Below are 25,013 nucleotides of genomic sequence, written 5' to 3'. Positions count from 1 at the left end.
TTTCTGGCCACAGATGCAGCCTTGACTGTAGTTCTGAGGCTACTAGTGAGTCCAGAACTGTCTACAGTGACCCCTGGGCATGCATCTTAATCAAGGGTCATTGGTTGCAAATAACCTCAAGTTAGAGAAAGGTAGAGTAAGTCATACAGGTTTCTGCCTGCCCAACTTGGTATGGCCTTTTGATTCAGCAGGTACCCACTGCCACCGGACCAGTCTGTGTCTCCCTTGGATCAGATTCTCAATAGTCACTGATTGTTTACTCCATTTATTTAATAAATGTATAAATGTCTTTTGTGCAAGACATAGTATGAGGTGCTAGGGATAAATTAGTGAACAAGAGACACATGGTTCCTCACAATCTGATAGGACAGATACTTGATTATTACTTAGATAACTAATTATGGCTGTGGTGTCATGAGGGAGTAGTTTAAGCCTTGTGGAGGGTGCTATGAGAGCAGGTAAATGGGAGGTTTAGCCTGGTCTAAAGGATCAAGTGTGGCCACCTTGAGGATGTGGAGTTGGCTAGGCCACAGTTGGGCCTAGGGCAAGTGTCTGTCTCTGATGGTAAAAACTTCATCCTAGGCCTGCCCCTTCAGCCAGGATTAAGAACAGAGTTGGTTTCCAAAAGGGGGCGTTGTGGACGGGGCAATTCTTTCCTAGCATGTCAACAACTGTGTCAGTTTGCATGTGTGGTTAGCTTCTTCCAGCTTGGAGAGTGGCCACCCACTGACTCTCTAGTCTCTGCTATGGTTTAAGAGAGGATTTAAGAGTGAAAACTGCTTTATTCACATGGTTCCAGTGTGCTAAAAGTCGTTCCATGTTCATCTGACTTCAGGTAGAGCTACAGTGTGAATGTGGACGAAGAAAAGAGATGGTGATTTGCTCTGAAGCATCTAGTACTTATCAAAGGTTAGTGTTACTTAAATGTTAACAACTGATGACCTAGGTGAAACAGATACATGTGTGTTGTTTTGTTTTTAAAGCTAGTCAAGTGAAGCAGTGGGAGTGGAGAAGAAACAAAGAAGTCTGTTACTGGTTGTGATCAGTTAGTTGTAAACACCACTGCACAGATACATGTGTTTATCATAGTATCCTTGCAACGTTTCTAAAAGCTGGAAAGGTTTTTTTGTTTGTTTTGTTTTGTTTTATTGAGAGGGGTCTCACCCTGTTTCCCAGGCTGTTCTCCCACCTTGGCCTCCCAGAGTGCTGGGATCACAGGCGTGAGCCACTACACCTGGCTGGAAAGTTTCTTACATACATTTTAAAAAATCTGGTTTCTCTAGTTCAAAGAAAAAGTGCTGCTTTATGTACCTTTTCGTCCCTAACTTTAGTGTGTAAAATAACGTTGAAATTTCTCCGCTTCCTCCTTCCTCTTTCTCTTCTTCTCTCTTTTGGTCGTATTACGTTGTGAGATAAGAAGGGAAGATGTCCTGAAGTTAGGTGAATTGCTTTCACACCCTACCATTTGTCATTGGCACAGCCAGGGCCAAGCCCTGTGCTCCTCTGGTGTGAGGGTTTCTAATTGTTCTGTGAGGTATCTCTGCAGCCTCCTGAAGTCTTGGGACCTGTGTAGCCACATAGGGATCTGAGTGCTGAGATGGAGGTGTTAGAGAATGAATGGTTATATATATATATCTCTGGTTAGATGGGGAGAGGTGCCATGGATATAGGACTTTAAGAGGATGCACACATCAGATTGGCTGTGTTTGAATACCTACTAAGTGCCAAATGTTGCTCTAGGGGATACTGAGGGATTGAGTCACCTCATCGCTCCCCATGTAGCTGCTTTGAATATGATTGAAGAGATATGACATAAATATGTAGGTAGTTCATAGTAGCCGGGCTTCCAGGGCCACACCAGTTTTTATGTGATAGATTTGCTTTTTTTTTTTTTTTTTGAAATGGCGTTTCGCTCTTGTTGCCCAGGCTAGAGTGCAATGGTGCAATCTCGGCTCACTGCAACCTCCACCTCCCAGGTTCAAGTGATTCTCCTGCTTCAGCCTCCTGAGTAGCGGGGATCACAGGCACCTGCTACCATGCCTGGCTAATTTTTTGTATTTTTAGTAGAGACGGGGTTTCACCATATTGGCCAGGCTGGTCATGAACTCCTGACCTCAGGTGATCCACCTGCCTCGGTTTCCCAAAGTGCTGGGATTACCGGCGTGAGCCACCACACCCGGCCTAGATTTGCTTTTAAAGAGGTCGCTGTATCCCAAGTATAAGGAGGTTCTTGTGAAACTGCAATGCCTCTTTTTCCCTTTCTTTTTTATATTTCAGAATAGCTGCAATTTCCATGGCCTCTAAGATAACAGACATGCAGCTTGGAGGTTCAGTGGAGATCAGCAAATTAATTACCAAAAAGGAGGTTCATCAAGCCAGGTAATTTTTAAAATGCATATATGTGCCTTCTTTCTTCAATTAGACTTCAATTAGAGGGCAGGGATTCTTCATTTATCTCAATCCTTCATAGTAGAGCCTTGCATACACAATAAGTATTCAATAGACAATTTGATGTTGAGACATCCACTCCATCCCCAATGAATCCTACTCAGGAGATGGCTAAGACTAGAGGAGACTTTTCCAGGCCTCACAGTAACCGAAGGAAGCAGAGACCTATAGGTGTTTAGCTTAACCCATATGAGAATAGAGAACCCAGAGAGGTGGCTGTCTCTGGAGAGGGAGATCGGGCTGTTAAGAGGGGCACCTGTGGAGCATTTGGGGCTGAGGAGCCAGGGAACACTCTGAGGCCACTGGAGGACTCCTAGACCCCATAGCAGAGAGGCCATCCCACCTGTCCTTGAGAGGGACCTCATCCAGCCATTCCTGGATTGGGGTCCCTGGAGAAATGGTGTTTCTAGGGCAAGGTTACTAATGGAAACTGAAGAGCAGGTGGCCTCACAGGCTGCTTCCCGGCCTGGGGGAATGTTTTTTGGCAAGTCAGCTGTGCTTCCAGGTTGACTGAGACTTCCTTTTCTTGCTGGATAGGAGCTGTACAGCCTGTATTCTGACTTTAATTTTTTTTCATTTGCTTATCAAGGCTGGAGTGTGATGAGGAGTGTTCAGCCTTGGAAAGGAAAAAGTAAGTAGTTGCAGCTGCTTTTTTAATCTCCTTGCCCTTGAGCTCTGTGAAATTAATGGGAGGGAGCAACCCTTCAAACATCATTCACTCAGCCCTGCGCTGCATCTTTTACTGTTATCAAAGAGCAAGATAAATGCCGTTACCAAGAATTGAATTGTCTTAAGGATAAACCACTCAGGTGATTTCAGCATATTGAGAAACATGAGCTGTGTGGTTTTGGGCATGATATAAATATCACATAACACAGCATACTTATTCAGGAACTGGCCAACTTCCTGACTCAGAGATAAGAGGTTTAAAACAATGTTTAATTAACTTTTCATTGAAGTTTAGCATACATGTTGAAGATTGGAAGTGTGCAGATCAGTGAATCGTCACTAAATGAATACAGTTGTGTAATCATTTGTGTCACTAAATGAATACAGTTGAGTATGGATACAGGTGAAAAGATAATTACCAGAACTGTCTCTTGCACTCTACATAAAGGTGAAACCTCTATCCTAACTTCTCTTTAGATTAGTTTTTGAACTTTATGTAAGCGATGAAATCATGTAGTTTGTATTATTTTTGTCTGGCTTCTTTCGTTACATTTTTGTGACATTCACTCCTGTTGTTGCATGTAGCAATGCTTTATTCATTTTTATTCCTGCATGATTTTTTTTGTATTACTATTCATTTACCCATTATACTGTTAATGGATATCTTTGTATTAACTGTTAGACTATTACAAATAAAACTGTTAAGAATTCTTTTTTTTTTTTTTTGAGATGGAGTTTTGCTCTTGTCGCCTAGGCTGGAGTGCAATGGCATGATCTTGGCTCACTGCCACCTCTGCCTGCCGGGTTCAAGCGATTCTCTTGCCTTAGCCTCCAGAGTAGTTGGCATTACAGGCGTGCACCACCATGCCCAGCTGATTTTTGTATTTTTAGTAGAAATGGGGTTTCACCATGTTGGCCAGGCTGGTCTCGAACTCCTGACCTCAGGTGATCCACCTGCCTCGACCTCCCAAAGTGTTGGGATTACAAGCGTGAACCACCATGCCCAGCCCAGAACATTCTTAAACTTGCTTTGCTCTATATTTCTGTACATTTCTGTTGGATATAAGCCAGAAGTAGAATTGCTGATTAATAGAGTTTATGTATGTTCAGCATTAGCAGATTCTGCCAGTGTCCAAAGTGATTGTCCCAAATTACACTCCCACCAGCAAAGAATAATTCCCATTGCTGTACATTTTTGTCAGCACTTGAAATTGTCACTTTTTAATTTTAGCCATTTTATAGATGTGTATAACAAGATGTCATTGAGCTTTTAATTTCTATTTTCCTGATGACTTAAGAGATTGAGCACCTTTTTTGTGGTTACTGGCCATTGGATAGCCTCATTTTTAAAGTGCCTGTAAAAGTCCTTTGCTTATTTTTTTGTGCTCTTTTTGTATTGATTAGTAGGAATTATTTATGTATTCTGAATATGAGTCCTTTGTTGGCTTTATGTATACATTGTGAGTACTTTGTTGCACTCTGTACCTTCATTTTTTACTCTCTTGATGCCTTTTTTTAATCCCAGAAGCTAAAGAACTCTTGTTGTCTTTTGATAAACAGAAATTTTTAATGTTAATATTATCCAGTTTATTTGATTTTCTTAATAAGCACTTTTCATGTCCTATTTAGAAAAATTTGTCTATCCTGAGGCAATGACAATATTCTGTTATTATCTAGAAAGTGTATTATTTTACCTTTCACATTTTAAATCTACAGTTGACCTGTACTGATTTTTTTGAGTATGGATAAGGAGAGTTTACAGATCAGCTTTTTTCCATGCGAATATCCATTTGACCAGTACCAAGATTGTCCTTTTCCCAGCACTCTGCAGTGCCGCCTCTGTCATAAATCACATATAAGCCTGGGCAACTTGGCAAAACCTCATCTGTACAAAAAATAAAATAAAATTAGCCAGGTGTGGTGGTGCACACCTGTAGTCCTAGCTACTTGGGAGACTTGAGGTGGGAGGATTGCTTGAACCTGCAAGGTTGAGGCTACAGTGAGCCGTGATCACCAGTCTGGACTATACTCTTGGTGACAGAGTGAAACCCTGTCTCAAAAAAAAAACAAAAAAAATAAGCCGGGCATGATGGCTCACGCCTGTAATCCCAACACTTTGGGAGACTGAGGCGGGTGGATCACGAGGTCAGGAGATCGAGACCATCCTGGTAAAACCCCATCTCTACTAAAAATACAAAAAATTAGCCGGGCATGGTGGCGGGCGCTTGTAGTCTCAGCTACTCGGGAGGCTGAGGCAGGAGAATGGCATGAACCCAGGAGGCAGAGCTTGCAGTGAGCCGAGATGATGCCACTGCACTCCAGCCAGGGCGACAGTGTGAGACTCCGCATCAAAAAATAAAAATAAAAATAAATAAATAAATAAATAAAAGTATATCAAATATATATATATGTGAGTCTGTTTCTGAGCTCATCCTGTTCAACTGCACTAGTATCACACTGTCTTAATTATTGTACCTTTATAACAAGTCTTAATATCTGGTAGGATATATCCTCAACCATGACTTTTCTTCAATATTGTCTTTGATTATTCTTTATTCTTAGCCCTTTACATTTCCACTTAATGTCTTTTTCATTTATTTATTTATTTATTGAGATAGGGTCTTGCTCTGTCACCCATGCTGGAATGTAGTGGCACAATCATAGTTCACTGCACCCTTGAACTCCTGGGCTCCAGGGATCCTCGTGCCTCATCCTCCAAAATAGATAGGACTACAGGGTTTTACTATGTTGACCAGGGTGGTCTCAAACTTCTGGCTCAAGCAAACCTCCTGCCTTGGCCCCACAAAGTGCTGGGATTATAAGCATGAGCTACTGCACCCAGCCCATTTCCACTTATATTTCACAATTGGCTTATTATTATAATATATACCCAAGAAACCTGCTGGGATTTTGATTGAGTTGGTATTTAACTTGTAGGTCAATTTGGAATCTTTACAATATTAAATTTTCTAGTCCAAGAGGAAGGTGTATTCTGGCATTTCATGTCTTCTTTGATTTCTCTCAATGATACGTTATGGTTTTCTATATATAGATTTTGTATTCTTTCAGTAGATTTGTTTCTTGCTTTTTGATGCTGCTATAGATGGGTTTATTTTTCTTGTATTACCCGTAATTTTTTTTTTTTTTTTGAGACGGAGTCTTGCTCTGTTGCCCAGGCTGGAGTGCAATGGCGCGATCTCAGCTCACTGCAAGCTCCACCTCCCGGGTTCACGCCATTCTCCTGCCTCAGCCTCCCGAGTAGCTGGGACTACAGGCGCCCACCACTACACACGGCTAATTTTTTGTATTTTTAGTAGAGGCGGGGTTTCACCATGTTAGCCAGGACAGTCTCAAACTCCTGACCTCATGATCTGCCCACCTCAGCCTCCCAAAGTGCTGGGATTACAGGCATGAGCCACTGTGCCTTTTTAATTTTTTAAAAATTATTATTATTATTTAATGTGACAAGTGTTTTGTTTATTTTGTTTTTGACCAGGTTGACATCCTCAAGAAAAAATGCAAATTACAAGGATTTCATTTTAAAGCAAATGCTCATTTTAGAAATGTTTTACAGAAGATATTTATATGCTTCAGCAGGCATAAAAATATATCACAGATAAGGCAAAAAAATTCTATGAATGGCTTGATTTTTTTTTTTTTTTTTTTGATACAGAGTCTCACTCTGTCTCCCAGGCTGGATTGCAATGGCACAATTACAGCTCACTGCAGCCTCTACCTCCTGGGTTCAAGTGATCCTCCCACCTCACCTCCCAAGTAGCTGGAACTGCAAGTGCATGCCACCACACCCAGCTAATTTTTACATTTTTTTGTACCACACCCAGCTAATTTTTTTTTTTTTTTTTTTTTTTTTTTTTTTTTTTTGGTAGAGATGGCATCTCGCTATGTTGGCCAGGCTGGTCTCACATTCCTGGGCTCAAGCAGTCCTCCTGCCTCAGCCTTCCAAAGTGCTGGGTTTACAGGCGTGAGCCACCACACCCGGCCTAAATTGGTATTTTCTAATTGCTTGTTGCTGGTATTTAGAAATACAATTGATATTTATTGACTTATTTAGCAACCTTGCTAAATTCACTTATTTCTGATATTGTAGATTATTTTGGATTTTGCATATACACAGTCGTGTCTTCTAATAATAGCAATTTTATTTATTTTCAATTCCTGTTATTTTTTCCTTTCTTTTTTCTTTTACCTTTTTTCCTTCTTTCCAATTCTTAACTTTCATTTCTTCTTCTTACCTCATTGTACTGGCTAGGGCCTTCAGTATATTGTTGAATGGAAGGTGGTAATGATAGATATTCCTTGGCTGGGCGCAGTGGCTCATGCCTGTAATCCCAGCACTTTGGGAGACTGAGGCGGGCGGATCACTTGAGGTCAAGAGTTCGAGACCAGCCTGGCCAACATGGTGAAACCGTGTCTCTACTAAAAATACAAAAATTGCCGGGCGTGGTGGCAGACGCCTGTAGTCCCAGCTACTCAGGAGGCTGAGGCAAGAGAATTGCTTGAACCCAGGAGGCAGAGGGTGCAGTGAGCCGAGATGGTGCCACCGCACTCCAGCCTAGGTGATAGAGCAAGACTCAGTCTCACCAAAAAAAATAGATATTCCTGACTAATCTTCCATCTTATGGGGAAAACTTTAAGTATTTCACCATTAAATATGATGTCTGCAGTAAGATATTTGAGGATGCTCTATCAGATCAAGAGGCATTTATTCAATGACTGACAAACTTTCTGATTCTAGCAAAGATTGATTAAATTGAATAGCCCTGCAAAATGTTAATAATTGGAGAATTTAGGTGAGGGGTATATAGAAGTTTATTGTAATATTCTCATAACTTGTCTTTGAAATTTATTTAAGATAAAAAGTTAGACAAATGCAGACAAGGTATAGCCCTATTTTACCTTGAAGTTTGACTTTCAGCAATTTTAGTAGTACCTCTTTACGTATTAAGTGTGTAGAAGGTAATATGATGACTAGTAGTGCTGTCCAAATTTTCCTTGGTTTGACCCTTATGATAACTTTCTAGTGAGTGCCGTTCAAAACCCTTGCCCTTTAGGAACCGTCAGTCAGTGTTCTCAGCTGCAGAATGTAAATTAGGAGTCCTAGGTATTCAGAAATGCTATAGTGAATACACAGAAGGTCTCCAAACATGGAAATGTACTTTTGGTGGTTGAAAGACATATTGTATACTAGTTAGAGCCAGAGCTCTGGAGTCAGATTGTCTGGATTTGAATCCTGGCTTCACAAATCACTTAGCTGTGAGACCTTGGGCAAGTCACATATTGTCTGTAAGCCTTAGGTTTCTTAAAAATCTAGAAATGATGACAATAACAGTATTTACCTTCCAGAGTTGTTGTGAGGATTAATACATTAAAACTAAAAATGATACTCATAAATCTCTTGGCACAAGAGCTTGGTGCATAGTAGGTACTCAGTAAATGTTACTGATTAAAACTGGCTATTTTTGAAAGCCTTTTGAATTTCTCCTCAATCTTGGTGATGACATAATGACCCTTACTGGATAGAGTCTTTCATAAATACACACAAACCTAAGATAAAAAAATGCAAATTTAAAGAAAAGTCCATCTAAAGTTATATCTATATATACACACACATATATACACGCATACACCTGTGGGTATATATATGTATGTGTGTATGCATGTGTGTATATCTCTATTGTAGAAATAAAAAACTAGCAGGCCAAATTCAGCCCACAGACAGGTTTTATTGGTGTTTAAATTTGAATTAGTGGCCAACTAACCAAAACATCAAAAGATCTTCCCCTACAAATTCTCTTGAAAATCTGAAGAGTAAGCCTCTTTTGAAAAATTGGAAATCTAGCAGTGTGAACCAGATTCTTGTGGGCACTAAGCTTGTAAGTGACTCCTGGTGCAGTGTAAATGAAAATTGTACTAAGTGCTAAGCTGAAATCTAGCTTTAAAAAAATAAAATAACTTGAATGTTGGTGAGATGCCATGAGATTCAGACACTGATGGCTAGGGCACAAAGTGGCATTTCTGGAGACCACTTACTCCACATTGATCAAGAGTCTTATGTCCACTTCATGTACCCCACAACTGGAAACATTTTCAAAGCTTTTTGCACAGAGATATTAATTGTGTCATATATAATATTGAGAAACTGAGGAACTATTAAAGAAACCTAAATGGGAAATGATTAAAATATGGGAACATAATTACAAGACTATGAGCCATGAAAACAGTTAAGTGTGGAAACAAAATAATAATATGAGAAATGCTAACAAGATAATGCTGGGGAGAGGCAAAGAAACAAGGTTTTTTAAATTTTTTAAATTTTTTTATTAAAAATGGTATATATTTGTGGTAATACAGCATGATGTGTATGTATACATTGTGGAATGGCTAAATCAAGCTAATTAGCATATGCATTACCTCACATTCTTATTTTTGGGGGGTGAGACAATTTTGAATATAATAATGGCAGCTACTTAAAATTATAGAGAAAGGCCGGGCGCAGTGGCTCACACCCATAATCCCAGCACTTTGGGAGGTCGAGGCGGGTGGATCTCCTGAGGTCAGGAGTTCAAGACCAGCCTGGCCAACATGGTGAAACCCCATCTCTACAAAAGATACAAAAATTAGCTGGGCATGGTGGCGGGCACCTGTAATCCCAGCTACTCGGGAGGCTGAGGCAGTAGAATCGCTTGAATCCAGGAGCGGAGGTTTCAGTGAACCGAGATCATGCCATTGTACTCCAGCCTGGGCCACAAGAGCAAGACTCCATCTCCAAATATATATATATATACATATACATAGAGAGAGAGAAACGTTATAGTGAAAAAAGGGGCCCGTTACAGCAGCTCATCCCCATAATCCCAGCATTTGGGTGGCTGAGGCCAGTGGATCGCTTGAGCTCAGGAGTTCAAGACCAGCCTGGGCAACATAGCAAAACCCTGTCTCTACAAAAAATACAAAAATTAGCCGGGCATGGTGGCACACTTGTAGTGCCAGCTACTGGAGAGGTTGAGGTAGGAGGATGGCTTAAGCCCAGGAGGTGGAAGTTACAGTGAGCTGAGATCATGCCACTGCACTCCAGCCTGGGCAACAAGAGCCAGACCCAGCCTCAAAAAAAAAACAATTAGAAAAAAGGGAACACTTACACACTCTTGGTGGGATTGTAAATTAGTATAGCCACTATGGAAAACAGTATGGAATTTCCTCACATTAAAAATAGAACTACCATATGATCTGGCAATCCTATTACTTGGTATCTCTACAGAGGAAATCAAATCTGTAGAGATACCTGTACTCTCACATTTGTTGCAGCACTATTTACAATAGCCAAGATATGAAATCAACTGAAGTGGCCAACATGGCTGAATGGATAAAGAAAATGGGGTATATATACAGAATGAAATACTATTTGGCCATAGAAAAAATGAAACCCTGTCATTTGCAACAACATGGATGGACCTGGAGGACATCATGTTAAGTGAAATAAGCCAGACACAGAAAGACAGATACCACACGATCTCACTCATATGTAGAATATTTAAAAAATAATATAGAAGCAGAGAGTAGAACAGTGTTATCTGACTGAGAAGGGGGACAGGATGGAAAGGGGAGGATGAGGAGAGGTTGGTCAGTGGATACAAAGTTACAAATAGATGGTAGTAATAAGTTCCGGTGGTTTGTTTGTTTGTTTGTTTGTTTGTTTTGAGAAGGAGTTTTGCTCTTGTTGTCCAGGCTGTAGTGCAATGGCGCTATCTCAGCTCGCTGCAAGCTCTGCCTCCCGGGTTCAAGCGATTCTCCTGCCCCAGCCTCCTGAGTAGCTGGGATTACAGGCATACACCACCACACCTGACTAATTTTTGTATTTTTAGTAGAGACGAGGTTTCTCCATGTTGGTCAGGCTGGTCTCGAGCTCCTGGCTTCAGGTGATCTGCCCACCTTGGCCTCCCAAAGTGCTGGGATTACAGGCGTGAGCCACTGTGCCCAGCCTAAGTTCTGGTGTTCTATGGCACAATGGGGTGATGGTGGTTACCGGTAAGGTGTAGTATTTTACAAAATAGCTAGAAAAGAGGCTTCTGTGTATTCTCACCACAGTGAAATAATGAGGGCATCAGGTGATGAATATGCCTAATACACTGATTTGGTCATTATACAACATAGTATATATGTACTGAGACATCAAACTGTGCTTCATAAATATGAAGCAATGACAATGGGTCAATAAAAATAAAATAAGAAATGTGTTATTTATTATTATTATTATTATTTTTAGACAGATTCTCACTGTGTCGCCCAGGCTGGAGTGCAGTGGCGAAATCTCGGTTCACTGCAACCTCTTTCTCCTGGGTTCAAGTGATTCTCATGCCTCAGCCTCCTAGCAGCTAGGATTACAGGCACGTGCCACCACACCCAGCTAATTTTTGTATTTTTAGTAGAGACAGGGTTTCACCATGTTGGCGAGGCTGGTCTCAAACTCCTGGCCTCAAGTGATCCACCTACCTTGGCCTCCCAGAGTCCTAGGATTACAGGTGTGAGCCACCGCACCCAGCCAAGAAATGTATAAAAATGAAGTGTATATGTTAATGGAATTCTTTACTTTTCAGATTTCTATATTAATTTTAACATTTGTATGTCTATTTTATGTACCTTATCTTTAAACAAAGCCTCAGAGAAAGTCATCCCCCATTGACCATTCTCAGTGATCCCACACCCCCAAACTCCTCTTCCCCAAATAATCTAAGTCCCCAGTGTTCAGCCTATGACTTGCTCAGATCCTTATAGATCTGTTTTATTTTCTTTTATGAAGACAATACCACCTCATGTCCCAAGTTGTTGTTATTCTCTCCTTAATAATCCAGTTTACCAAAATAGAGATAAATAATGTGTAAAGAATTTAGGATATAGTAGGCACTCGGGGTTACCGTAAGATAGTTTCCCTCCCACTCCTTTTATTTGCATACCTCTCTCTCCCTTTCAGGAGATTAGCAGAGGCATTTCATATCAGTGAGGATTCTGATCCCTTCAATATACGTTCTTCAGGGTCAAAATTCAGTGATAGTTTGAAAGAAGATGCCAGGTATGTAACTTGTTACCTGCTTTCTTAATTGAGGCTTGTCAGAGTGTTTGGTCTTTTGAGATGTCATAACTAATATGTACTCCTCCTGTGATTAAGCCAGTTCAAGTTTGTTTGTTTATCTATTGTAAGAGATTATGTGCTGTATAATAAATATCCTTCTCTTGGTTTCTTGAAACTGTCCCCTTAAAGAACTGAACTTGGGGTGAGGTTGAGATAAGAGTTTGGGTGCGGCAATGGTAAGAGTTTGGGCCTCCCAAGGGCTGGACTAGACTAAATTGGAGGATCTCTGGGCTTCATTCCACCTCTGTCCACCCCAGTCTCACATTCACATGCATTCTCACTTGGAGCTATAACAGCTCTTATTTTTCTCCTGGAGTGCCTGGCCCTCCAGTGGCTATTTCTCCTTTCATCTTCTCATTTCTTATATTTTTCTCTTTTGTTCTTTCTTCCGTCACAGTCATCCTTCTGTTTTCTGACAATTCCCGATCTCTGCAGTTTTTCTGCCAGCATTGTCTATTGTCTCCGCTTTACAGGGAGAGGATGGGTGAAAGGGGTTCTCAGAAGGGCAGAGACAGACAGAGTTAACTGGTGATTTCTCATTTCAGGAAGGACTTAAAGTTTGTCAGTGACATTGAGAAGGAAATGGAAACCCTCGTGGAGGCCGTGAATAAGGTTGAAGTCGAAACATCCCACTGGACATTTCTCTAAGGCCAGCTTGATGGAAAAAAAAAAAGCAATCAAGTCCTGGAAACACTGTCAACCTAGAGTAGTTGTAGGAAAAAGTCACAACTTCTTTGAGGATCCTTATCTTTCTCAAAACACAGCCATTATAACATCTGTGGAAGCCTGTCCTGGTTCAGGACAGTTGACTGCAGAAAAGATCTACAGTCGGCCGGGCATGTTGTCTCATGCCTGTAATCCCAGCACTTTGGGAGGCCAAGGCAGGCAGATCACTTGAGGTCAGGAGTTCTAGATCAGCTTGGCCAACATGGCGAAACCCTGTCTCTACTAAAAATATAAAAATTAGCTGGGTGTGGTGGCGGGCACCTGTTATTCCAGCTACTTGCAAGGCTGAGGCAGGAGAATTCCTTGAACCCGGGAGGTGGAGGTTGCTGTGAGCTGAGATTCTGCCACTGCACTCCAGCCTGGGCAACAAGAGTGAAACTCCATCTCAAAAAGAAAGAAAGAAAGAAAGATCTGCAGTCAGCTGTAAGTAAATACCAGGCAAGGTGGCTCACACCTGTAATCCCAGCACTTCGGGAGGCTGAGGCAGCAGGCGGATCACTTGAGTCCAGGAGTTCACGATCAGCCTGGGCAACGTGGCAAAACCCTCTCTACAAAAAATAAAAAATTAGCCAGGTGTGGTGGTGCACACCTGTAATCCCAGCTACTCAGGGGGCTGAGGCAGGAGGATTGCTTAAGCCCGGGAGGTCAAGCCTGCAGTAAGCTGAGGTTGAGTCACTGTACTCCAGCTTGGATCTCCAGCTTGAGATCCTGTCTGAAAAAAAAAAGAAAAAGAAAATAAAAATGCTGGCCAAGTGCCTAAGAATGGATGAAGAAACTCTGGGTGAGGGAGCTCAATAGTGATAGTTGAGTGACTGTGTGGGACACTTAGGAAGACACTCTAGCCCCTCAGATCTTTGAAGGGCTATTGTATGCTAGGAAAGCCCACTGTTCTTTATAATTCCAAAGGCAGGAATGTCCCCTTTGGGAAGGATGAAAGTTGGATGACTACAGCTGGAGAGCAGTGGGATAGACTCCTTCGGAAGAGGGAGACCCCTGTCCTGGAGGCGGCCAGGGATGTCACGGAGGTAGCTTTAAGTGAAAAAGTCTTGAGTTTAGTCAGAAGCCCCCAGTGCTGCATTGGCTCCCTCCCACTTCCATCAGAGGGGACGGTGAGTAAGGACAAGATGGCTGCTTTAGCCCCTGTATCTAATGCTGGTGGTTTTCCTTCCCAGTCTCCTTACCCTCTTCCCATTCCCCTCCTTTCCTCCCTTCTGTTACCACTTCCCAGCAGAATATTAACACGAAGGAGAAAATGGAATGCATTGTTCCTCTCCTAATTAAGAAACCCAAACAGATGCGTTTCTCTGCTTGTGTGTCTGTATCTGAATACTCATAATTTTTAAAGTAGAACATACTTTTAAAGGAAATAATATTTTCTTGTTTTGTAAGTCTTTAATTTATTTAGTCATTTTTGGGGAATATCACCCACTCCCCAGTTATGGAACCCATCAGGAAGAACCATTACGCTGTCTACCTAAGTCGCAGTTCACTTACCCTTTGTCCCTAACCCTGTCCAGCTGCTACTGTTGTGGCTCACGGAGTAGGTGAAAGAAGTGCATCAATGCCCATCTTCCCAAACCCCTCCAGGCTTGCTTGGCAGTTAGTCAAATGCTCTGTGCTGTGGGCCTCTAAAATCACCTCTTAGTGATCCTTGCAATTCTTGTGTGGTAAGATTAGTTGTAAGCATTTTGTTTTCAGGATGATATGATCAATCAGTCATCTTTTTCCTCAATACAGGGGAAGAATAGTAAGAAAAGCCACAGCTTCCCTCCCATGAACAGAGACCACCGCCGGATCATCCATGACCTGGCCCAAGTTTATGGCCTGGAGAGCGTGAGCTATGACAGTGAACCGAAGCGCAATGTAGTGGTCACTGCCATCAGGTAGGTCAATCCCACCGTCAGAGGAAGAACTCCTAAGCAGGGCAAACTGGACCCAAGAAGCAGGGTCTGTCAATATTTGTCTTTCTTACTACCACTCTCCCTCTTGGAAAAGTAGAAGGAAAATCTGCTTCTCTGGCACTTCCCAGATAATCTAAAGGTCTGAGCCAAAGAGCAAAACCTATGCCTCGACCCACAGGGCAGATGCACTCAAAATGCACAAGTGTCACATCTGCCTACAGTCATAGCAGATGCTGGAAGCAGCATTTCTTCAGGCAAGGGGGCCTGCCCATCATATCTGCTCTTTTCTCCTTCTGTCTCCTGTTCCTGTCTGTCCTCTCCTTGGCTCTGTCCTCTTGGCATGGGGAAAACAGAAAGAATGCTGGACTCTGGTTCGAGGCACCCCCTCGGAATGGTGTTTTGCCATCATAGGAAACTGAAGCAATAATGTGACCAGGAGGGGACAGGGAGGACCTAGGATCACTCTCAGAACCTGGGAATAGGAAGAACTTCCCAATGAAGAAAACAAGTCTGACATGAAGCAAGCCACGGTCCTGGCATAGGTGGGTGGAAGGGACAGGGGGTTAAATGCAGGTGGCCATGCCTGAGAGCAGACAGTTCATACCAGAGAGTGCTCAGTAGTGTCATAGTGCCAAAATCAAGGGCTGAGTTTCTAGCTTTCTGTCCATCTCCACAAACAATTCTCACTTTTCAATGCTTGGTGTTTTGACTTTTATCAGGGGGAAGTCCGTTTGTCCTCCTACCACGCTGACAGGTGTGCTAGAAAGGGAAATGCAGGCACGGCCTCCACCACCGATTCCTCATCACAGACATCAGTCAGACAAGTAAGATTCTCCAGCTGCTTTCCAAGGGGACCTATCTGTCCAGAAAAGCCAGCAGGGGCTGAATTGTCCTGAGCTGCACCAGCCATTGGTGGCCTCCTCAGGCCTGGCCTTGGGGTACCGTGTTCAAATATGTAATGTTTAGTTAGGGTATCAGACACATTTGTTCCCACCAGAGGGGTCCTAAGTTTGTTGTTTGTAGTGCTCTATTCTAGAGAGAACAGTCACTGGACATAATTTCCATGGCGTAGATGGTGACACTGGGAAGTGGATTCAGTCTGTCATACCAGATGGTTTAAGACTGAAACATCGTGTAGTTAGGAATAGTTACTCTGGGCCGGGCGCAGTGGCTCACGCCTGTAATCCCAGCACTTTGGGAGGCCAAGGCGGGTGGATCACCTGAGGTCAGGAGTTCGAGACCAGCCTGGCCAACAAGGTGAAAACCCATCTCTACTAAAAATACAAAAAAGTAGCCTGGTGTGGTGGCGGGCACCTGTAAACACAGCTACTTGGGAGACTGAGGCAACAGAATCAGTTGAACCTGGGAGGCAGAGGTTGCAGTGAGCCGAGATCGCACCACTGCACTCCACCCTGGGCGACAGAGAGACAGACTCCGTCTCAAAAAAAAAAAGAATAGTTACTCTGAAGATGGAAGTGGGTGTGGGGGTGAGAATTGCTGGTGATGGGGGTGGATAGTACTTTCTTGTTTTGCTCTGTCTACTTCTATATGGTTTGAATAATTTTTATAACAAACATATTCATGATTTAAAGAGAAAAGAAAACCAAGTTGGCAAGGGGCAAGTCTGCCAGATGTTTTCTCAGACAGGAGCAGGGAAGGAGCTCTGAGAGTTGGGGAACTGTTGGGCTTTATTTGGAGAAACCAGAATTGTGGCCTGAAACCAACTTTAGAGCACTTAGTCATAGCCCCAGTTGTCCCAGTTGTTTGTCACTTGTCAGGGAGAGGAAGGGAAGGCAGGATGGTGCTCCTTCTCTGCTGCCCTACTGTAACCAAGGCAGTGGGGCTAAAAGTTACTTCAAAGCCCAGAAGGAGAGGGGTGCCTACTCCTGTTCTGGCTTTCCACAGACAAGTCCTAGCAGCACCTGCTCTGTGATTCCTGCACAAAACCTCTGGAAGGGTGGTTAGGGCAGTTTACAAGGTCACCATGAAGGTCACAGCACTTAGTGTTCCTGTGGGACTGGACAAGAAGACAGCTAGGTGTTGCCCATTGAGCTCACACTCAGCCAAGAGCATCCTGGTCCCCAGGACCAGCCCCTCGCCACTCCTAGGAGCCAGGTGTCCTAGGTTCTGGTCAGCACAGTCTGCAAATCCATATGGGCGGTCACTTTGGAAACATGAGGGGTTTTCTCAGAAACTGCCAGAGTCGGGTCCAGTCCTGCTTAGACACAACCATGTGGAGTTATTGGCCCGTTTATCCCATGCTATCTTTTTTTTTTTTTTTTTTTTTTGAGATGGAGTCTCGCTCTGCCGCCCAGGCTGGAGTGCGGTGGTGCGATCTCGGCTCACTGCAAGCTCCGCCTCCCGGGTTCACGCCATTCTCCTGCCTCAGCCTCCTGAGTAGCTGGGACTACAGGCGCCTGCCACCACGCCCGGCTAATTTTTTGTATTTTTAGTAGAAACGGGGTTTCACCATGTGTTAGGATGGTCTCAATCTCCTGACCTCGTGATCCACCCACCTCGGCCTCCCAAAGTGCTGAGATTACAGGCGTGAGCCACCGCGCCTGGCCATCCCATGCTATCTTTTTAAAAACCCTTTGCTTGCTTTATTTTTGTATAAAATTCTATTATGGAAACATTTTAGAGTAGAGAGAATAGTATTACTATCATAAATGCCCATGTGCCCATTACCAAATTTCAAAATCACCAGCTCATGTTTGTCCCACTATCAACACTTCACAAGTGAGATGCTCGCTTGGCTTAAGCTGTTAACTGAGAATTTATTGAACTGTGAAGGCAGAGTAAAATAATCACCATGTATGAAATCCTGTAAATAGATTGTGAAAGGGTATCTCTAAACTGTAAAGTGTAGAGAATTTACCTCACAGAATAAAATTCCCCATGTAATATGTAAATCTAGAAGGAAACACAAAAGTTAAAAAAATTTTTCACAAAGGGCAGAAGGAAAAAAGTAAGACTAAAATAAAAATAAAATAAAATAAATGTTTAAGCTTCACAAATGGTAAATCAGCTGATCCTTAACTTTCTGAAGTCCTGTATCTGTTTCCCCCAAAGAAGAAAAGACTGATCATTCTTTGTTTGTTTTTCAGGAATCCTGGGAGCAGTAATTTACAGAAAATAACCAAGGAGCCAATAATTGACTATTTTGACGTCCAGGACTAAGAAGATCACGATGCACTTAGATAAAAGAATGATTAGGTGTAGTGGAGACTTATTTGCCAGCAGATAAATCATGCCTGTTCCCCTCTGCCTGGCAGAATCACAGTCTCACATACTGTCTTGTACTGACACATCCAAAGCATGAGTGTGTCAGAAATCCCTTGTCTATTCCTGTCTGTATAAAGTGTTTCATTATGACCAGATCTCTGATTGTATGGTCACGAGGTATGCAATCATGTATTCAAAGAGGCTCTTCACACCATCACTGTGATTGCTCTGAGAGTTGGGGGACTATTGGGCTTTATTTGGACAAACCAAACTTTTAGCCTGAAACCAACTTTATGCCACTAAGTCATAGCCTCAGTTGTCCCAGTTATTTGTCCTCCTGAAAATGCCTGAAACATCAGACAGACATTGCTTGCTTTACCCAAACTGATCAAAATCTTTAGGAGCACAAATGAATTTCTTAGTCTGAAATACCAAATAATGACTTGGTATACCATATCTGGAATCACACATGTTATCTTAAACCCAGCCATCATACCTAAGTCTTTTGCCAAAACCTCTCATAGGTATATCTAGCTGAACTTATTTTGGCATTTCCCAATGTGATCAGTTCTAGACCTAGAAGGGGGTCAGGCTGCTTTACAGAATTCTATTTCCTTAAGCCCCTGGCACTTCTCATACCACATCACTGAACCTGTTCAGTAACAATCAGTTTGGCCGTCCCCCATGATGGTAGGAAATACAGAGAGCAAGTTCTTCTGCCAGGTTCACACTGTGGTCTCTGAACTGACCAGTATATCCCTAACTCCTCTTTGATAAAGAAAGAGTCTCAAATGGACAACTGTCCTGTGTTGCTTTCCCTAGGCCTTCAGCAGCCATATTGGCTCTCCCTGCCTCTGAGCTCTGGACTCTGTTTGAATATGCCAAGTAGTATATGGACAGTCCAGGGCTTATGCCCAGCAGCCCACTGGAGGCATTCTTCAGGCTCCTTTAAGGCAGGTGCATTGATAGTTCCATTAGTGTGACCCTTGCATTGGCACTCCTCCAGCCTGGAGGCCAGGCTTCCAGCAACTTCCTTCTGCCCCAGAGTAAGCCACGAGCCCCAGAGCAGTAGCAGGACACTTGAGAAGTAGAGTGACAAAAACAAGCACTTAATTAAATTACAAAATATAACTTTATAGGGCTGCCTTTTGGTGTTTTCATTTTTTTATTTCTTTTCATTTTTTTCCTCAATCCTCCTCCTTCTGTAGCAGGGCTGTCCTTTGGTCCTTACCCGGTCTGCATCGAAAGGGATCAGGTACAGCAGCAGGAACAGGCGACTGGAGGGAAGTGACACAAAACAAAACCACCTCTCTCTGGACCCATGTAGTGCAGGTCAGTGGCCCCACACACAACAGGAAGCCCATGAGCATCTGTTACCTCTTTCAAGCAGTGGGTTCAGTGGGTTCAGTACGTGTGAGAGTATCTCAGAATCAGCAAAAGGCAGGAGACCTGACTTCAGATTCTAGCTGTGCCACATAACTTGCTGCTTGAGGCAATGAAAGTTTCACTGACCTCATTAGGGTTATGAAGATTAAAGGAGTAATATACGTGGAGGCACCTGATCCTCAAAGTTCTAAAAATGATATTTAGTATCTAGAAAATATGTACACATCTTCATAATACTAGCCAGGTGAAAGGTGTGGAATGCTAACCAGGCCTCTTGGTGAATATTTGCATGCCACCCTGTGCCAGCCTTGTGCCAGGGCTGTGGGAGGCAGGTGCAGCCTGGTTTCGTACATTTAGTAATCCAGGGAGGACACATGTGAACAGATGCTCTCAGTGGAATTGGCTGGTCTGCCACCAATAGGTCATTAATCGGTTATTAAAAGCGGAAGAGTCCTAAGAGGAATATTTTGTGAAGTTGCGGTAGAAATGGGTTAGCTCTGGGGATCAGAGCAGGACACGTGTGGGAAAGTGAAACAGGAGGAAGCATTTGAGATGGTAGACTGCCATTTGGAGGAGGAAAGAGGCCCATGCCGAGACAAGGTAAACAGCAGGAGACAGGGCTGGGGGAATCGTTGAGGAAGGGTTGTCCAGAGCAGGCAGACAACTAGGAGGACAGGTGATGAGGCTGGAGAGGTGGACAGGGGTCAGCTCTTGGAGAGCCACAGGGAGTGACAAGAATTGTAAGCAGAGTGGCATGGCCAGATTTAGGATCTAGACCAGGATTCAGCAATGTTTTGTGAAAAAAGATCAGATAGTAAATGTTGTAGACTGTGAGACTTACAGTTTCTGTTGCAGCTGTCCAACCCCGCCATCGTAGTGTGAAAGCAGCCATAGACAATATGTAAATGAAAGAGTAAGGCTCTGTTCTAATGCTTTATTTGTGCACACTGAAATAATTTCATATGATTTTTATGTCACAAAATATTCTTTTGACTTTTTTCCCCAACCATTTATAAACATAAAAACCATTCTTAGCTCATGAGTTGTGCAAAAACAGGCAGCAGGCTAGATTTGACCAGGGACTTTATTTTACCCACCCTGTTCTGGGGCAGTCCCTCAGGCAGAAGAGTATAGAAGGGATTGGAGGGCTACTTGGAGGCAAGAAGCTCAGCCAGGAAGCTGCAGAAGTGATCCGGGTGAGAGAAAATGAGGGTGATGGGGGTTGGCACTGCAAAGAGGGAAGAGCTTCAGATCAGGGAGGTAGGATTGGATGCCAGAGGTTAGCGGGAGAACTAGCCCCCCTCAAATCACCAAGGGGACCCCAGATCTCCTCAGCAAGGGGAAGCTGCTGCTTGTAGCTTTGGTGGATTCCTCACTGAGCAGTGGCACTGGACAAGAGTGTACAGGAGCATGCGCTAGAGGGAAAGACCCCTGTGCCTCCACCACCCCATGCATGGAGGGAGGGCACCAGGACCCCAAGCTGTTGCTCCCTGAGAATCAGGTGGTAACTTCTCTCTCTGCTCCCATACTGTCTTTCAGCAGGAGAGTTTTTATGGGCTAGAGCTTTCCAGCGACCAAATTCTTCTTTCTGAAATATCCTCTGGCTTGTTTGGCAGGGCCGGCTGCTCTCAATAGTGTTACCTGCCTGGCATGCAATAGTGGGTGTGTGCGGGACTGTGGAGATGAAAGCAGGCCCTCCTAATTGCAGGTCTGTTGGCCACAGCCCTAGATCCTGTCTTGGAGAGGCCAGAGAAGGTGGCAGGGGAGGAGGAGGAGAAGTGTCAGTCTTGAGGGAGGGGGAGGGGCAAAGACTCGCTCACTGAGTCCTATAGATTACGGTTTGGGGGAGAATCCCTCCTGTGTAGTGCTGGCCTTCTTTCTTTATACCTGAAAGCCTGGAGACCTTGTTCCCTAAGGAGAACCTGCTGATGTGCCTCCTCTTCTAAAATCGGGGAGGGGCAGCCAGGCCAGCTCCTTCACCATGGCAGACCTGCCTTCCTCATTAGCCTTCCTCACACACAAACATTGGAAGTTCAGCCTCCCTAACTTCCCACATGGCCTCAACACAGATGTCCCGTACCATTGCCCATGGCTCAAGGATCCCCAAGGGCTTCTCTAGGCCATGTCAGTCCCTCAGCCTACAAAGGCCACGCCCAGAAGGAACAGGTTCTCTGGGGTCACACTGCCACACTAGAAACATCCTGTACCAGGAGGGGGCTGAGTCCTCAGGACAAGGGGAGCTGTTTTTCTTCCTGGCTTCCCCAAACACACCTCAGTGGGAAGTCCTTCCCAGCGTCCCAGGCTCCCCTCAGCCCAGGCTTTGCAAGGTCATTCTTCATAATGCACAGCCTTCTGGAAGAGCTATTTGCAGAGAATCCAGCTGGACAGCTAGGATGTCTGTGTTGCTGCCTCAACTCACTCTGTCCCTGGGCAGTTTGGGCATCAGTTTCTGCATCTGTCAGGTGAGATAATGGTTCCTGCTCATGTGCTTCCCAGAGCCGTCCTGAGGGTGGTGGGTAGACAATGAGGGTCAGAGATCAGGAGAGTCTCCCAGTGCCACGTGGCATCTCAGCACAGTCAAACCTCTGGAGCCCATACCTGGTCCGGCTCTCAGAGAATAGCTCTTGGGGAAGAGGGAAAGGAACAGAGCCGTAGTCAAGCTGCCCAGAAAAGGGCCAAGGTTTTAGTCAACCCCACTGACACTCCCCTCACTAGCTTCAAGCTTGACACATCAGTGAGGGAGTTGAAAGTCCTCATATGCTCACATTTTCCCAAGAACCTTTTTTAACAGTAGGTAATGGCTATTGAGCACTTAATATGTGCTGAGCACCACAGCCATCTCTTACTCCTCAAAGCCCCATGAAACCAGCATGGTGGCACACATCTCAGCTACTCAAGAGGCTGAGGCAGGAGAATCGCTTGAACCCAGAAGTTGTGTGAGCCCAGGAGGCTACAGTGAGCCATGTTTGCACCACTGCACTGCAACCTGGATGAGAGAGCAAGACCCTGCCTCCAAAAAAACAAAGGCCAGGTGCAGTAGTTCAGGCCTGTAATCCCAACACTTTGGGAGGCTGAGGCAGGAGGGGAATCACTGGAGCCCAGAAGTTCAAGACCAGCCTGGGCAGCAAAGTGAGACCCCATCTCTACAAAAAGTACAAAAATTAGCCAGGTGTGGTGGCATGCACCTGTAGTCCCAACTACTCGGGAGGCTGAGGTGGGAGGATTGCTTGAGCCCAGGAGTTTGAGGCTGCAGTGAGCCAAGGTTGTGTCACTGCACGCCAGCCTACACAACAGAGAGAGATGGCTCAAAAAAAAAAAAAAAAAAATCCCCATGAAGTATGTATTCTTATTATCCTCATTTTACTAGAGGGGAAACTAAAGATCAGAGAAGTTAGGTCACTTGCCCAAGATCACTCAGCAAACCACCAGTGATCTGAAATTCCTCTCAGGTCTGTGTCCTTGACAAGAGCTGTGTGAATTGCCCCTGAAACTGTCTTAAAACTGCCTTGGAATTGGGGCATTTGTACAGCTCCTCTTGGAGTTCCTGGGGCAGAGTGGCCCAGGTCAGTCCAAGGGGGAGGGAAGTTTACAGATGTCCCAAAGCAGGAAACACCGGTTAATCCCCAACTCCTGCTCTAGAAGACAGGGCTTTTTCTCCAGTGGCCACTAGGGTGCAGTATGTATCCCTAAACCCGGAGCCTGGGGGTGGGGTGGAGGAACGCTTACACTTTGCCTCAGGAAAGCTCTCTTTATTTAAAACTCTTCAGTAGAGTTTATAAGCAATATTTTCAAAATTTGTCACATTTTCATTTTTTTAATATTATTTTCTCTCTGCTAGTTGATATACACAGTATGGGCACCAGGGAAAAAAACAACGGACACAGATATTGAAAGTTCGGAAGGCAATTCAAGGCAGAGAGGGAAAGCCCTTGCAAAGGCTCTGAGGTGGCAGTGCGCTATACAACTTGAAGGAACAGCAAGGCCGTCAGGCTGTAGGGGAGTGATTGATGGGGGAAGTAGCAGGGCTCAGAACAGTAACAAAGGGAACCTGATAGGGTGGGCCTTTGTAGACCATGGGAAGGTTTCAGGCAAAGGAGTGAATGATGAAGCTAGCTTTTGTTGTTACTGTTGTTGTTTTTGAGACTAGTCTCGCTCTGTCCCCCAGACTGGAGTGCAATGGTGTGATCTTGGCTCACTGCAACCTCCGCCTCCTGGGTTCCAGGGATTCTCCTGTGTCAGCCTCCCGAGTAGCTGAGATTACAGGCGTGCACCACCACGCCCGGCTAGTTTTGTGTTTTTAGTAGAGACTAGGTTTCACCATGTTGGCCATTCTGGTCTCAACCTCATGACCTCAGGTAATCTGCCTGCCTTGTCTTCCCAAAGTGCTGGGATTACAGGTGTGAGCCACCGCACCCAGCCCCCTAGCTCATTTTTTAAAGGGTAATGCCAGCTGCTGTACTGAGACTAGACCACAGGGCTGAGTGGTAACAAGGGAAGAGGCTGGAAGACCAGAAGGCCCCTGCTATAGTCTGAAAGAGGCAGCATTGGCTGGAAGCAAGGTAACAGTGCTGTAGTGGTGAGAAGTGGCTGGATTCTGGATACATTTTGTAGATTAACACCTATAGCTTTTGCCGACAGCTGGGATGTGGGGTGTGAGAGTGAGAGAAGAGTCAGGGATGACTTTAAAGTTTTTGGCCCTGCCTGGCCGCCCCGTCTGGGAGGTGAGGAGCGCCTCTGCCCGGCCGCCCCGTCTGGGAAGTGAGGAGCTCCTCTGTCCGGCCGCCACCCCGTCTGGGAAGTGAGGAGCGCCTCTGTCCGGCCGCCACCCCGTCTGGGAAGTGAGGAGCGCCTCTGTCCGGCCGCCACCCCGTCTGGGAAGCGAGGAGCGCCTCTGCCGGGCCGCCCCGTCTGGGAAGCGAGGAGCGCCTCTGCCCGGCCGCCCTGTCTGGGAGGTGAGGAGCGCCTCTGCCAGGCTGCCAACCCGTCTGGGAGGAAGTGAGGAGCGCCTCTGCCCGGCCGCCCCGTCTGGGAGGTGAGGAGCGCCTCTACCCAGCCGCCCCGCCTGGGAAGTGAGGAGCGCCTCTGCCCAGCCGCTCATCGTCTGGGAGGTGAGGAGCGCCTCTGCTCGGCCACCCCGTCTGGGAGGTGAGGAGGACGTCTGCCTGGCCGCCCCGTCTGGGAAGTGAGGAGCGCCTCTGCCTGGCTGCCACCCCATCTGGGAGGAAGTGAGGAGCGCCTCTGCCCGGCCGCCCCATCTGGGATGTGAGGAGCGCCTCTGCCCGGCTGCCCGTCTGGGAGGTGAGGAGCGCCTCTGCCTGGCTGCCACCCCGTCTGGGAAGTGAGGAGCGCCTCTGCCCGGCCACCCTGTCTGGGAGGTGAGGAGCGCCTCTGCCCGGCCGCCCTGTCTGGGAGGTGTACCCAACAGTGACCATCGGGAGCAGGCCATGAGGACGATGGCGGTTTTGTTGAAAAGAAGGGGGGGAAGTGTGGGAAAAAGAAAGGAGAGATCA

General features: G+C 45.0%; 1 protein-coding gene across 7 annotated transcripts in view; it reads left to right on the top strand.

Moving 5' to 3' along the window:
- Positions 1-19,253, top strand: part of NFX1 (nuclear transcription factor, X-box binding 1) — an 80,546-nt gene extending 61,293 nt beyond the window's left edge. For 4 of the 7 annotated variants that reach the window (XM_054502844.2, XM_054502843.2, XM_063650227.1 and 1 more), the window contains exons 17-24: positions 836-909; positions 2,278-2,379; positions 3,038-3,079; positions 12,107-12,205; positions 12,811-12,877; positions 14,729-14,874; positions 15,612-15,716; positions 18,000-19,253. In XM_054502844.2, the coding sequence (XP_054358819.1) occupies positions 836-909; positions 2,278-2,379; positions 3,038-3,079; positions 12,107-12,205; positions 12,811-12,877; positions 14,729-14,874; positions 15,612-15,716; positions 18,000-18,072 (708 nt within the window). In that variant the 3' untranslated portion in view covers positions 18,073-19,253. The remainder of the gene's footprint in view (positions 1-835; positions 910-2,277; positions 2,380-3,037; positions 3,080-12,106; positions 12,206-12,810; positions 12,878-14,728; positions 14,875-15,611; positions 15,717-17,999) is intronic. The other 3 variants (XM_063650230.1, XM_063650229.1, XM_063650228.1) reach the window with 1 other exon arrangement.
- The last annotated feature ends 5,760 nt before the right edge of the window (positions 19,254-25,013 follow it).

The sequence above is a fragment of the Pongo pygmaeus genome, chromosome 13 (genome assembly GCF_028885625.2).
Source record: "Pongo pygmaeus isolate AG05252 chromosome 13, NHGRI_mPonPyg2-v2.0_pri, whole genome shotgun sequence".
Lineage (NCBI taxonomy): Eukaryota > Metazoa > Chordata > Mammalia > Primates > Hominidae > Pongo > Pongo pygmaeus.
This window is presented reverse-complemented; position numbering and strand designations above follow the sequence as displayed.